Below are 13,778 nucleotides of genomic sequence, written 5' to 3' on the forward strand. Positions count from 1 at the left end.
GGCTACGTCATGCTCTCTGGTGACCTGTAGAGCATGGAAAATATTGTTTTCAAGACCTATGGACCTATGGGCCAATGTTCCATTTGATGCACTGCATTATGTAGCATTACGGTTTAAAGTCCATCTAGTCTACCTGTCAATCCTACATGTGACAAATTCACATGGGCAAGGAAAGTGCATTTACTAAATCAGATTTCACATTTTATATCACCTCAAACTTCTACTGCACTACACCTCAGATGGAAATGTTCTTCATTTTACTCCACAACAGTTATTGTACAGCCTTACTTACTGGTTACATTGACAACTACAGACAGTATGATCAGTTTCTGTGTCATACATTGAACTACCAAAGTTAAAATGTGTTTCATCTCAACCAGCTACAATATTGAAATGCTGCTTTCAGGTTCTTTACTTTCACTGTACTTTAAATTGTGTTGCTAGAGGTTTTCATTATATTAAGGGTTTACTGCAAACACAGGCATTTACCATATTTGCTACCGATATTTTTCAGTCAGATCAATCACGTTTTATCTCTGCTGTACTTTTGCTTGTGATTGGAGGCTATATGTGTATTTGAAATAAGGTTTAAATTGAAATGAGAGTTTAAGATTAACGTTGCTATCCAAATTTAAAAATTCACACTACTTACAAAGTAGTCTCGCAAAACCAGAACAAACTACAGCAAGTAGTACTTCAGAAGTGACATGCATTTCCTTACTTCCTAATTTTAAATTTAATTAATAATTTTTATGAAAAATATGGCTTGGATTAAGCTCTGGTATGACAAGCATACTTGTCAACCCAAGGTTTTTGTCATTCATCTTGACAACTATTTTTCGAATTTCTGTCATCTTAATGCACAGTTTGAGGCCACTGTAAAGGTTTTTGCATGTTTGTGTTTAGCACCAGTCATCAAGTTTTTAACAGTACGTTATTGGACACATTTTTATTTGTTAAAAAATAGCCCTAATGCCATAGTTTACCCCTTGAAATTGAGCTCAGAATCCAACGATGCGTACTATGAGAGAATTAAAGGGATCAATCCTTTCGATCAAAAGCAGCTCTTTAGGGATTGGATTGAAATAAAACAAGCGGAAGACATTTACGTTGAAAAACATCCTTTTAATAGGTCCGTGCCACACACTAGTGAAAAATAAAGCTCCTACAAAAGAATGATACTTTTATTCCACAATATCTTAAATAAAGTAACTTCAAGTACTCTTGACTTGGGTACAAAAAAATCTAGCTGCCCCCATCAGGCCACAACACACAGCAAGGTTCAACACAGTGGTTACAAATGGCCTTAGGTCCTCTGTATTGTGGCAGATTACGAGGAAATGTATCATGGAAGCATAACTGAATGCTTGTTGTTCCTTTTTTTGTCTTTTTCTTCTTCTATGGTGAGGAATGATTTCTGTGTCACTGTCCAACTTTGGAGGCCTTGTTGGATTGAAATCATATAAAAGAAAAGAAATAAAGTCATAAGAATGAAAACTAAAAACAATAACATCCCCTACATGCCCCTGTTGGAAGGGTAGGCACTACCAAGATTAAGGATACCACAGTGTTTGCAGAGGATATGTATATACTGTACAAACAATATTTATGATAATGTTTTCATCACGTTCACTAAAATAGAATGCTACAATCATTCTAAGGCATAAACAATATCTTAATATTCTTAAACAATTTTTACACATCGTTCCAAACAAGACATAATATTGACATTAATAAACAGTATATACACATGAATCACCATTGTCTAACTGTTCCTCTGCTGTTACTGTAAATAAATGCAGTTTTACAGTTTGAACATATGAATACAGTCCTCTGATGCCCCAAAGCACTGAACAGTGTAAACAGTTTTTTTTTCTTGGCTTTGTTTGATATTTGGGAGGAAAAAAATAAAAACACCAAGAAACATTCCTTTTTTTAATTCAAAGCAGTTCAGCTGATTCTTCCTTTTCATAGAAAATGAAGTGGACCTTGATTCATAAATAATTATTACAAAATTAAATACATTCACTATAATACGATTAAATAACAAAAGACTATTTACAAGTAGTGGAAAGTAATCTAGAGCAGACACATCAGTGACAGTTGAGGATTAATTCAGTGCAGTGTTCTGAGACAGGGAATGGTATTGCACTACGACACCCCATTTCTCTGGGACTCTTTGGGGCTTTTATCCCTGTTGTAATAAAATCCAGCGCACCTCATGTAACGACTTTTTTATTTTTCCTTTTTTTTTCTCCGAGGTGACATCTCTGTCTAGCACACCATGGGTTCCTTATTAAGGATTTGACTTCTTGCTTCTTCACATCCTGCAAAGCCACATTCTCCATCAGGAAATAAAAGTTCAAATTAAAAACCTGGTGAATGGGTTTATGGGGAAGAACGTGCACAGACGTTTAGTTTGTTTGTTTCAGAAGCTCAGTCCAGCGCTTCTCAAAGAACTTCCTCATGTTGTGACCAGATCGACCAATGTCTGAATTGTCTTCATTATATTTCTCACAATTATCAAAGACCAGGTTGACATCAATGATGAAAGTCTCCAGGTTTTGATACCTGAAATAATAATAAAAAAAGGTAAGGAAGTGCATCTTACATACAGCTGACACATCACATACTGTTGTGTAACACTTATTTGATGCAAACCATGACACTAACTTTCAGTAGCAAAAACAACCAATAGAAGTGATGGGAACTTACTGGCTGCTCACAAGCTTCTCACGTATAGTGGAGAAGTCCATCGGTTTCTTGATGACCTTCTTGTAACCGGGGACCGATTTCACGTTGACGGGCGTTAGAAAAGGCCATGCATCCTGATGACGCTCCAACTCAGCAAGCAGTACCCTGTTGAACAAACAAATACACACACACACACACACACACACACACACTGTTAGGCAAGGGAAAATAAATTAATTTGTTGGGTAAAGAAAGCCTCGGATGTTACTTGGAGAATCTTTTTTTTTAAATATAAATTCTTCCATTAAAGCAGCTATCATCAACTTTTTTATACTAACAATGGATTAAATACATGTTGCTATGCAGCCCATTGGTTTGGTTTTATTTTGAAGTCTGAGAATTTATAAATTATTAGGTAACACTTTATAATAACTATCCGTTGTAACTCGTTAATACATCATTAGTAAACTCTTAATTAATGATTATTAATGATTTGTTAAGTGTTTGTTAGCAGTTTGTTAAGGATTTATAACAATGGTAGATAGTTAATAGCTTAATAATTGAATCAGTTCATCTGGGAGGTAATCCGAGATTAACCGATCACGTCACGTTCAAGTCCATGGCATGCACAGTGTGTATTGAGTTTATTTAAAAATATTTGAAAATGGGGCTGCCCTCAGTTGCCCATGCACTGTGTATAGTCTATAGCCTATTTCAGCCTCGTCGGTATCAAGGAGAAGCAGCTTTTAGTTATTATGCACCAAAAATCTGGAACAAACTCCCAGAAAACTTGAGGTCTGCTGCAACTCTCAGTTCTTTTAAATCGAGTCTGAAGACTTTTTTGTTTCCATTTTAACCTGCAATTTTTATTTTATTTGCTTCTTTTATTAGCTTTTAAATGTTTTATAATGTGTCTCCATTTTAACCTGCAATTTTTATTTTATTTGCTTCTTTTATTCGCTTTTAAATGTTTTATAATGTGTTTTATGTATTCTAATCTTGCCCCTGTAAAGCACTTTGAGTGGCCTTGTGTCTGAATTGTGCTATATAAATAAACTTGCCTTGCCTTGCCTTGCCTATCTCGGATTACCTCCCAGATGAACTGATTCAATTATTAAGCTATTAACTATCTACCATTGTTATAAATCCTTAACAAACTGCTAACAAACACTTAACAAATCATTAATAATCATTAATTAAGAGTTTACTAATGATCTATTAACGAGTTACAACGGATAGTTATTATAAAGTGTTACCTTATCAGGTATCCTGCCAATCCAATACTAACTACTTTATTTTAATGTTTGTAGAAAAGATTTGATTCAAAATTACACGATGGCCTTAAAGTTTTGAGGTTAAACCAAACAAAAAGAAAAAATAATATATACTTATACAGAGAAAACACATCAGCCCCCTGAAACTACTTGATACTGTTAGACATTAGAAGATGGAAGCTTTGGAAGTGTTCAGAAGTAAGGTGATAAATAAATGAAAGATTCAACAGAGAGACAAGTAGGAGCAGGCCAGAGGCACATACCTGCATAATCCCAGGTCCCTGTTGTTGTCTTTAGCAGTCTTGGCTCGCTTCACACAAACAGGGCTCTCTTGATTGGCTGCTGGCGGAGCAGGTGAGCTCTCCTCTGTTTTCCTCTTCCTGCTGGTGTCTTTTGCTCCTTTCTTGGGCGTGCTGCTGGCGCTGGCCGGGTCCTCCTCCGACACTTCCCCGTTGCCTGCCTGCTTGCCGTTCTTCTTTGTCTCCGCACCTTTCTTAGCACTTCCTCCACTGGATGCTACTTGTTTGCTTGGAGGTTTTTTGCTCTTGGGAGTCGGACCACTTGCCTGAACAGAGTAAACAAAGTATTCCCTGAGGTCTGGTGTGCTATAAAAACTAATAGTTTAGTGTCCACTTAGACTGATTTGTCTGAGTAACATTTGAATTTTCTAAAATATCTGTTCAATTTATAATAGTTTTACACCACAAATATATCATTCAGTTTCTTCCCTGACCACATCTACATACAAACGTTCTGTGAAGCTTGAAATCAAATCTGTTGTTCTCCAGCAGCGTCCCTGAATTGTTAGCATGAATATGAATGAGATTTATTATCACTTAATGTGATGAAGGTTAAATCCATGCTGCAGACAATAAAGGATGAGAGGAAACCTAATAAAACTTTAGAGGAAATGCATAATCCTTGCAGTCGTTGGCCCTGGTGGCCGGTTACTGAAGATGCATACTAAGTATTGTGATGGAAACACTCCCGGTTTGGAGGCCTATGGGGCCTTTGTCGTATTTCATTTTCTCTCTGTCACTTCTCAACTGCCCACGTTACAATAAAGGCATAAAAAAGCAACATACAGAATATCTGTTTTTGCTGATATATGAATATTTTCTTAAACTTCCTGCTACAAGTAGGAGTAAGACATAGGGAGGTGCATTATAAATAAATGCCTCTGATACCTTGGATATGCAGGCTGGGCAGTACCAGTCTCCCTCTGGGATAGTAGTGATCTTGGGTTTGTGGCAGTAAGTGTGGCAGCCTTTGTCACAGCCATCACATAGCAAGAGGAGGTCCTCATTATCCCCCTTCCTGCACAGCTGACAGTACTAAAAAGAAAACACATTTGCATCCATTAAAAAAGAGAGCACACTTCCTGAATAAAGCTTGTTTTTAATGTTGTGACAATGGAAATATAAGGTGGTTAAATTTTTTCTGCTGCTCACCACTTTCATGATGGACCTCTCCCAGGCAATGGACTTCTGTAGTTGCTGGATACACATGGCCAACTGGGCAGCACTGCGCACTTCAGTCAGGGCCTTTCTCCACACCTTCATGCCATGGGCAACCTCCTCCTCACCGCTGGAGGAAGAGAATGAGGAATGATGGGAAGGTGATGAGAAAAGCAAAATGCACACATAGACTTGTATATGTGGGCGCTTTCACACAAACAGATAGAAATGAATCAGTTCAACCAGCCCTCCAACAAGGAAGCAGACCATAAAGAGCTCCAGCTGTGCAGAGACAGGCATGAGGATTTTTGGGGGTATGTGGGCGCTGGGGTAGAGGCACACATCCATTTTGTTATGTTAGGAGGACGATCATGCAGAATGAGTGAAGGAGTAAAACCTGTGTAAGTATGCTGTATAGTGGGAGCCATGAGTATGCCCAAAACCAAGGTTACTGATGCACAATACCATGCAAATGACTGCAGGTCAACAACAACAAAAAATAGGAAAGGAAGCTGAGTGGAGCCCACCCTCCGTACACAAAAAAAAAGAGACTGCACAATACCAAAGGAACGGACACAAAAGCAACAAGCCACCACAAAAACATCCGCCTTGAAAGCAGCAAAGACCCTCACTTCTTTGAGTAGTATGGGGGGAAAAAAATAAAGCACACAGAGACGAGAGGAAAAGGGTCTTAGTGGGAGAGGAGTGGGGGGAGGCTTTGGTTGGAGAAAATGACCTACCCTTCCCTGTCAGCACTAGTGGATGGGGCGGGGGCAGGGACAGTGACCGTACCCACATTATCCAGCCTGATTTGAATGGTGGTACCTAAGGGGCTCCTCAGGTACCTTCTCTCGATGTTGCGCTCCAACTCAATCAGACGGGTCACTGCTATGTCCAGCGGGTTGTCTGGGTGACGCGACACCCCGCCCTTCTCCACCCGCTCCTCTGGGGCATGCTGCTCCTTGGAGTCCTTGTCTCCCCCCGCGTTTGTAGATGCTGGTGCTGGCTTCGATTTGGTCAGGGGTTTGTGCTCGAAATACACCAGGTCCTCTCGCTCCGACTGGGGGTCCGAAAATGTCCAGCCCTGGGAGAGGAGAGGAGAGGAGAGGACATTAGCTGTGTAAGTCTTTTGGCCGTGGATCACACCGCAAATCAAATGTGTTGGGATGGGGTATTTGTGTTCTTTTTGTGTACGTGTTTTACCTTGACCTGCAGACTGGCTGATGTGACTTTCCTCTCCAGTTCCTCTACCTGCTGCAGCACTGCAATGTCCATCTCCATGGCCTGCTCCTCCACACACCAGCCCCGCACCGACTCCACACTGACCTGGCTTTCCTCCAGGTCGCAGAGCTCAATCATGGCCACTAGATGGACAGCATGACAGACATCAGTCGGCTATACAGAATCCACACATTTTCCCAATGCATGAACAAACCCAGTTTATTAGAGATGCACTTATCAACTATATTACAGTTCCGATCCGATTGGAGAATTGGTTTTGAATATCGTCCGATACCAATACTGTCTGATGTCATAATAATTATAGCCTTTTTGGTTGGTGGTGATATTATGTGTAAGGTTATAAAGGCTTAAACATCACAGCAGTTCTAATTTAAAAGATTTAAAAAATACACAAAAGTGCAAAACGGTTTAAACTTTCAATTTAAAACCCATTTATTTGATATATCAATTGAATTGCAAGATTGTGTGCTATATCAAGTGATGATATTTATGTCACTGAATCATCAATAATAAAGTGTTTGCACTGCAGTTTATCACTATACAAATAATCTACACTCTCAATTTTCTTTTCCATGAATCAAGGCTATTCACAGTGATAATGTGCTCAGAAGAAGTGTTGAGACACTTACCGTCTCTGTGTTTTGTGCAGACCTGAGGGATGATCTCCATGTATTTCTGCACCTGCCTCTGGAGGCCCTTCTCTCTGAAGCCTCGGCTGTGGAGAGCACTGACTAAAGCCCTGAGCTCCTCCACGTCAGACACCCGCCACCAACCTGTCAGCAGCTCTGAGACAATAAGCACAAATAAGCATGTGAGCTAGAAGACACCCAACATACATCACTGTGAAAGGTGCATTATTCAGCTACGTTATACCCAAATGAAATTGAGTACAGTAGAGCAGAACATTCCCTAATCCAATTATATTGGACTATTCAGTCAAAGGAAATCTTTCCATGCAGGTGAATACATTTCAATTAAAAAATATTGAGTTTGATTTTGGCCTTTCATTTCTCTCAATGCTTTTTTGTTGTTGTCACTCACCCTCTGGAATAGGCCGAGGTAAGGGGTGGTCCAGGGATTTGGGCATTTCCAGGGCAGGAGAGCCCATGGATGAGGTTTTGTCGATGCGAGGTAAAGGTGATTCGCTCTTACTGGAAACACTTGCTGCCGTGTTGCCCTCCAAGGATTGACCCGGCATGGGGCTGCTGCACAGAGGCAAGCTGGGACTCATCATGCCACTGGGCCAGCTTCCAAAAGAAACTCCTAGCAATGAAGCAGCTGACTTCACCTGGGGAGAAAAGAGGAAAAACAACAGGGTGAAGGAGGTGGAGGTAGATGAGAGCGAAACACAAAGTCAAAGTTGAGGTGATAGTTACATAGAAAGAAAGGAAATTCAATTAAATAGTTTTTACTTCTAGGTATCTGCATAAATGTGTTTTACTAGCAATATCACATGAAATGGATACAGTATGTTGTATTGTGAGCTCCTGCTCCCCTATTTCATCTGTGACTCGACTTCCAGATATGTTCCCTGGATACATGCCATAAAGAAAACCACATCTTGTTTTCCTAAGTGGACTGGATTAAAACTAAACTCTATAAGGACTTTATTTGCTGATTGTGCTATCCTGGTTAGTCCTGGGGCCTATCCGAAAAGTCCAATCTCCTAACCTATAAGCCTCCTTTCCTATACCTTAACCCCTAAACGTCATCGGGGTTAAGGAGAGATGAAAGGTGCTTCCTATCGAACATAGGAAAGGACAGCGCTGTTTCAAATGAATTCGACTCCACTTTTCCTAACCGACGTCATTGCGCGACAGCGAGTATTGCTGACGTGAGTCACTAGCGTGAAACTACACTATTCTCCGAAAATTGACTACAACAAGCGCTCGTTTGATCCATGCGTTCTTTTCATATTGATTTTAATCAGGTTGTCGCCAACAGAGTGAGAATCACTCCCATATATCCCAATTCACATGTGGAATAAAAAGAGGCTACACTTATGTTGATGTTGAAATGAACTGCCCCCAGTAACTTCATTAAATGTGAAGTTGGTATTTTATTTTATTATGGTGTAAATTATGTGCTACGAAAATAACTATTATGATGTTGGTCTTTTATGAGTTCTTTATTATCTTAATGGGGAGGGGAGGGGGGTATTTTGTTTTAGCCGAGTTAAATCTTCCTCTCTTCTCTTCTCCTCTCCTCTCTTCTGTTTTACCTCTCGTTCGTATTCGTGTAGAGTCGGTAAACTCCGGCGGTGCCGCCGTAAAGGATTATGGGATACCACTATCTCCTTTCCTTTAGCATAGGTTGGTCCGGAGTAACCTATGCTAAAGGAGGGTTAAAGGATGAATCAAGGCTCCTTTCCTATGCCTTTCCTAAGCACTTTGAGAATTCGGATCACCTATCCACCGAGTACTTCCGGTTCATCTCGATAGGAAAGGAAATTTCCTATGCAAAAAATACTTTTCGGATAGGCCCCTGGTTAGGTCGCAAAGCCCAGGAAGTTTAAACGTGTCCTTTCAAAATAGTACAATTTGGCGCCGACCTTTTAAAAAAGGTGCCGACCGACACAGTTAAAATGACGCGCCGTGTGTGTGCAGCAACATTATGAGCTGGATAATATCAAACCGTATAAAACACACAGGGGCACTTTCTGTTGTCTCCCTTTCTGAGCAGAGCATAAATGGTAGGCTAAAGCGGGTAAGAGGAAGGGGAAGGGGAGGAGTTTGGCGACATTATCTTTCAAGAGCGCGATACTCGTTGTCTATATCCAGTTAGCCAGACTAGCCTTAAGCCTCAAAATAAAGTTAAAAAAAATAAAATGTAAACGCTAACTACAGTATACAGAACACAGCTATCTCACTGGCCAGCATCCTTCCTCACCTGCAGGGCTGACAGTGGGTAGTTGAGCAGAGCGGCCGGGTGGTGTGGGCTGGTGGAGGCTGAGGCAGCAGAGGGGGTGAGGGGCAGGGCAGGGGACTGGGGCGGGGATCTGGGCCGGACCGGGGTGGAGGAGGCCTGGGGAGAGACGCGGGCGGCTCCTGGAGGAGTGGTGGTGAGGGAGGACAGGTCACAGGGGTTACGAGGCAGCAGACTGAACCAGTGCCCGCTCCTCTCCGTCAGCACTCGCAACAGCTGGTCGTTGGCCTGGAAGGAGAGCTGAGGGCACGGAGCAGGGGAGGAGGGAGGAGGAGGAGTGTTCTCTGCAAGGCACGGGACGGATAAAGAAGACGAGGCTGGGTTGGTAGTGTCATTATTAGTGGTCGTCATGGAGGGGGTTGTTGCTACGGCTACGGGCTGAGATGTGCTGCGATCGGGGGAGGAGGATGTTATGGTGCTTGTGGAGATACAGTGAGTGCCCATGGGGCTGACGTTTTGTTTCACACGGGGACTCTCCTTTTCCACTGCATTCACAGTTTCTTTGTCCACGTCCTGGAATGTGCACAGTGTGGATAGACAGCCTGGCTTCTGGTAGAAGAGGCTCGGGGAGGCTTTCTTTTCCTCTTCAGTCTGTGTGTCCGAGCCTTGTGTTGGAGTGTTCTGCCCATCCAGGCTGCTGGATTTCTCATTCTGCACCTCCATCTCCTGAGCTTCCTCTTTGACCTTGACCTCCTCTGCTGCTCTCCTCCTCCTCTGTCGCTCCTCCTCCACTTCCTCTGCAGCTGCAGGAAAATGAGAGCCAAGGATTAATGTACGTAGCTAAAGACACAACCCACCGTGGTTGATAACAACTGAAGTGCTGATTATTCTGTACAATTATTTTACACTTTTACTTTGGAAGGTAAGAAGAGTTGTGTTAGATTATTATATAGTTTACAGATGCAATCTCAAATTAGTTTTAGAGAATTAAGATACAGAAAGGCACCATCAGCATATTTCACACTGCCAAAAAACAGCTGAGCACGCAGTGGAACAGACAACAATGATTTCTACCTCTTCCTGCAACAAAAACCTGTTGTATGATTTGTGCGTGTTGAGTTTTTTCTTTTCTTTTAGTTTAACTACCTTCTCCACTCTCCATTGCTTCAATGAAGACCCCTCCACAGTGAGGAAGCACCCAGTACCGCCGGCGGTAACGGTCCTGGCCATACATCATGGAGCGCAGAGAATGGGATATTTCAAACAACTTTTTTCTGGTCTGATGATGTTGCTGCAAAGGTACAAAACATACTTTGTTATGTATAAGCAATATATTGATCTACAGACCTTCAGGGAAAACAAAATTACACTTTTTTTTAAACAACGCTTTCACCTTGATATATTAAGAATGAACTCCTATTTAAATTAGGTAATTTAATTAAGCTAATTCAAGCCCCAATTAGCAAATAACCCTACGTCATCATACATGATGATAAAATGATCCCATGGATTGTTTTTGTTACACTGTATATAATAGCATTTTGAGGTTGAATTAATTTACATCTTTAAATGTTCTTCATATACTGTATATAGGTTTCAAACCTATTAACCGGAGTGTTGCTTCATCTTATGAATAAAATATAATTGTATTTAAAAAATAAACTATTCCTCTTGGCAACAAACAGTGACGTCCTGTAACATTTCTGTGGTTTATCTCTTCATAGCTGTTTCCCCAAGAGACTTTCTTTCTTTTATCTCTCTTGTGTGTTTCGTTTTTTAATCACACATTATCGGTGCTAACCATGTGTTCATTTTCTGAGTACTAACTTTGTCACAACCTTTGTACATTTCACAGAAGAACATACCTTGGCTAACTTCTCTATCTGCTTCTCCAGCTCCTCGATACTGGTGGCTTGGTCAACTTCATCCTGGAAACGGGAAAACCAACACAGTAAATATCTTCTCCGAGCAGCTGTCCCAAGGTCAGTATTGATAATTGATCTACAGATGTTTTTACCTCATCATATGTCTCCACTTTTTTAACCTTTTTGATTTCTTCCTCCTCCTCCTCCTCATCCTCCTCTGCCTGGTCATCACTGTCGTCATCTTCGTCCTCATCATCGTCACTGTCAGCCAGTTTCCTCTTGCGTTTGGCGACAGAGGACGGAGTGCAAACAGACTGGTTCTCCTCCAGGCCCATACTGGCCTCCCTCCTCCCAGTACGTTTGGCATAAATGATCCTCAATCTGTATAAACACACACAAGACCAATCTGTGATAGTGTATAGATAAATTAAAGCATTAGTATATGAGGTTTTCAGGAGACTTACTTTTTCAGCTTTCCCTCCATAATGATCTTGTCCTTCCTCATGTTTGCCATCTGATCCAGGTTCTTTTCAATCTCACTGCAAGCGGGAATAGATCCTGTCAGTTATAGTTGTGCCTTTGTATATACTGTACGTGTTTTTGATAGAAAGTTTTGAAAAATGTATTAAGTAAAAAAACAAAACATTTACAGCATAAAGACAAAGTTGAATAAGCTGGTATCCCAGAGCACAGATTCATTCATGCATGATTTGATTACAATCAAAATAATCTACTGCAAATTACTGCTCCCTACTGCAGCTTTATTAAACATGTTCCACTGCATCAATAAAACACACCATTATTGGCTAATTAATAACTTGACTGGTAAGCAATTTAAAAGCATGTGAAGTACACGGGAACCAGTGTGCATCTGGTGAATAGTGAGTGTTCTTTTTTTTTGTTGTTGCTGTTTTTCATTAAGTTTATCCAGATGTAAAGCAAGTTTTGCAAACCACTTTATAAAAATCCAACAATATGGAATTTACACAGAAAATATATTAAGAAAACTGGTAACATTTTTCATTTTTCAGTTGCTTCTCCTACCTGATGACAGATCTGCTGCAGGCCAGCTCATTGGCCAGGAAGCCCAGGATGGAGGCCTTCTGAACAGGTGTGTGGGCTTGGAAGGCCTTTGTTTTCAGACTGAGGGCCAGAGGGGCCAGCTCTGTATTGGAACAATGGGCTCCCATGTACATCTGTAGCACCTCAGACACATTATCCCTGTTGATGCCAACGTTGGTCAGGTGGTCCCCCAGCATGGTTTTGGTCTAATAGAGATGGAGAGGGGATGACGGAGAAGTTGTGATGATAAAAAAAACGTCTTTGACAATTTAAACTTGATTTGCCTACTAAGCTTGGTATTTGTCATTTTAGCATTATTAGCAATGCAATATGCCTTAAATGTAAACACTATAACAAATACCACAATATCACAAGGGAGAAAACTATCCCAAATATATTGTCCTCCAATAGTCCTGCATTCAACATCAGCTTGAGTTAATGTGTGGAACCATTAGTACATAGATTGTTATTTAGGTATAAAATGTAAAATTACTAATTGGTGCATTAAACCCTACAACATATTTTATGATAAAAGGGGCTTTTGTAAGTGCAAGTTCTGCATCCTACATACAGTATGCTGATTGGTGTTTCAAATCTAAGCAAAGCCTGACAATAACTGAAATTATCATATGTTTGGCTTGTAAAAAAAACAAAAACAGAATGATATACTAGCTTACTTTTTCATAAGTAAACATAAAATGTTGTGCCTTAATGAAAGATAAAGCCAAAAAGTGCCATATTTCCCTGTCAGCTTAAACTTAAAGTGACAGTAGTAAACTGTCTGACTTATTGAACTTTGACATAGCTCACCTTTTGTCCAGGTGGCAAACCGGGATCACAGACTGCCAGAGAAAGTAGTTTGACCAGAAGGTCTTGCACTTGGCCCATGCTGTCCCCAACATTGAGCAAGCCCTCCTGAAGCATTCCCAGAGTGGGCACATCTGAATTCAAGTCAAGCCCCAAAACTTTCCCGAAGCCTCTGAGGAACTGCATCAGCATTAGGCAGTTGGACACAGCACGTCCTGGTAGGATGAGTCCAGGGATCCGGGAGAAGTCAGGGAGAGGCTGGACAAAGCAAAGTGGGTAAAGTTAAATGGGATCGTTAGCTGATTGTTTTAGTTGGTACTGTATGAGTTACTGTGAGAGAACTACATTAAATCCAAATAAGGCTGGGAAGTAAAATAAGGATTTAAACAACTATGGGAAATGGAAGAAATGCTGTAATTACATCTCACATATGTTGCCTGTTATCATGGTGCTTTCCAATTGAGAGTACTGACTGCTTATTTTTCTATATTAAGCAATGCTCTCCTTTAACC

At 40.8% G+C, this 13,778-nt stretch overlaps 1 protein-coding gene across 5 annotated transcripts in view; it reads right to left on the reverse strand.

Annotated features, from left to right (window-relative positions):
- Positions 1 to 1,104: 1,104 nt before the first annotated feature.
- The window catches only part of baz2ba (bromodomain adjacent to zinc finger domain, 2Ba), a 74,196-nt gene continuing 61,522 nt past the window's right edge, over positions 1,105 to 13,778 (reverse strand). For all 5 annotated transcript variants that reach the window (XM_080025462.1, XM_080025460.1, XM_080025461.1 and 2 more), the window contains 16 exons: positions 13,270 to 13,524; positions 12,442 to 12,665; positions 11,862 to 11,936; positions 11,550 to 11,778; positions 11,398 to 11,460; positions 10,679 to 10,823; positions 9,557 to 10,335; positions 7,709 to 7,955; positions 7,297 to 7,452; positions 6,629 to 6,789; positions 6,166 to 6,509; positions 5,420 to 5,555; positions 5,156 to 5,302; positions 4,232 to 4,533; positions 2,716 to 2,859; positions 1,105 to 2,571 (listed from right to left, as the gene is read on the reverse strand). In XM_080025462.1, coding sequence (XP_079881588.1) covers positions 2,415 to 2,571; positions 2,716 to 2,859; positions 4,232 to 4,533; positions 5,156 to 5,302; positions 5,420 to 5,555; positions 6,166 to 6,509; positions 6,629 to 6,789; positions 7,297 to 7,452; positions 7,709 to 7,955; positions 9,557 to 10,335; positions 10,679 to 10,823; positions 11,398 to 11,460; positions 11,550 to 11,778; positions 11,862 to 11,936; positions 12,442 to 12,665; positions 13,270 to 13,524 — 3,564 coding nt within the window. In that variant the 3' untranslated portion in view covers positions 1,105 to 2,414. The remainder of the gene's footprint in view (positions 2,572 to 2,715; positions 2,860 to 4,231; positions 4,534 to 5,155; positions 5,303 to 5,419; positions 5,556 to 6,165; positions 6,510 to 6,628; positions 6,790 to 7,296; positions 7,453 to 7,708; positions 7,956 to 9,556; positions 10,336 to 10,678; positions 10,824 to 11,397; positions 11,461 to 11,549; positions 11,779 to 11,861; positions 11,937 to 12,441; positions 12,666 to 13,269; positions 13,525 to 13,778) is intronic.

Source organism: Ammodytes marinus (assembly GCF_949987685.1).
Source record: "Ammodytes marinus genome assembly, chromosome: 1".
Classification (NCBI taxonomy): domain Eukaryota; kingdom Metazoa; phylum Chordata; class Actinopteri; order Uranoscopiformes; family Ammodytidae; genus Ammodytes; species Ammodytes marinus.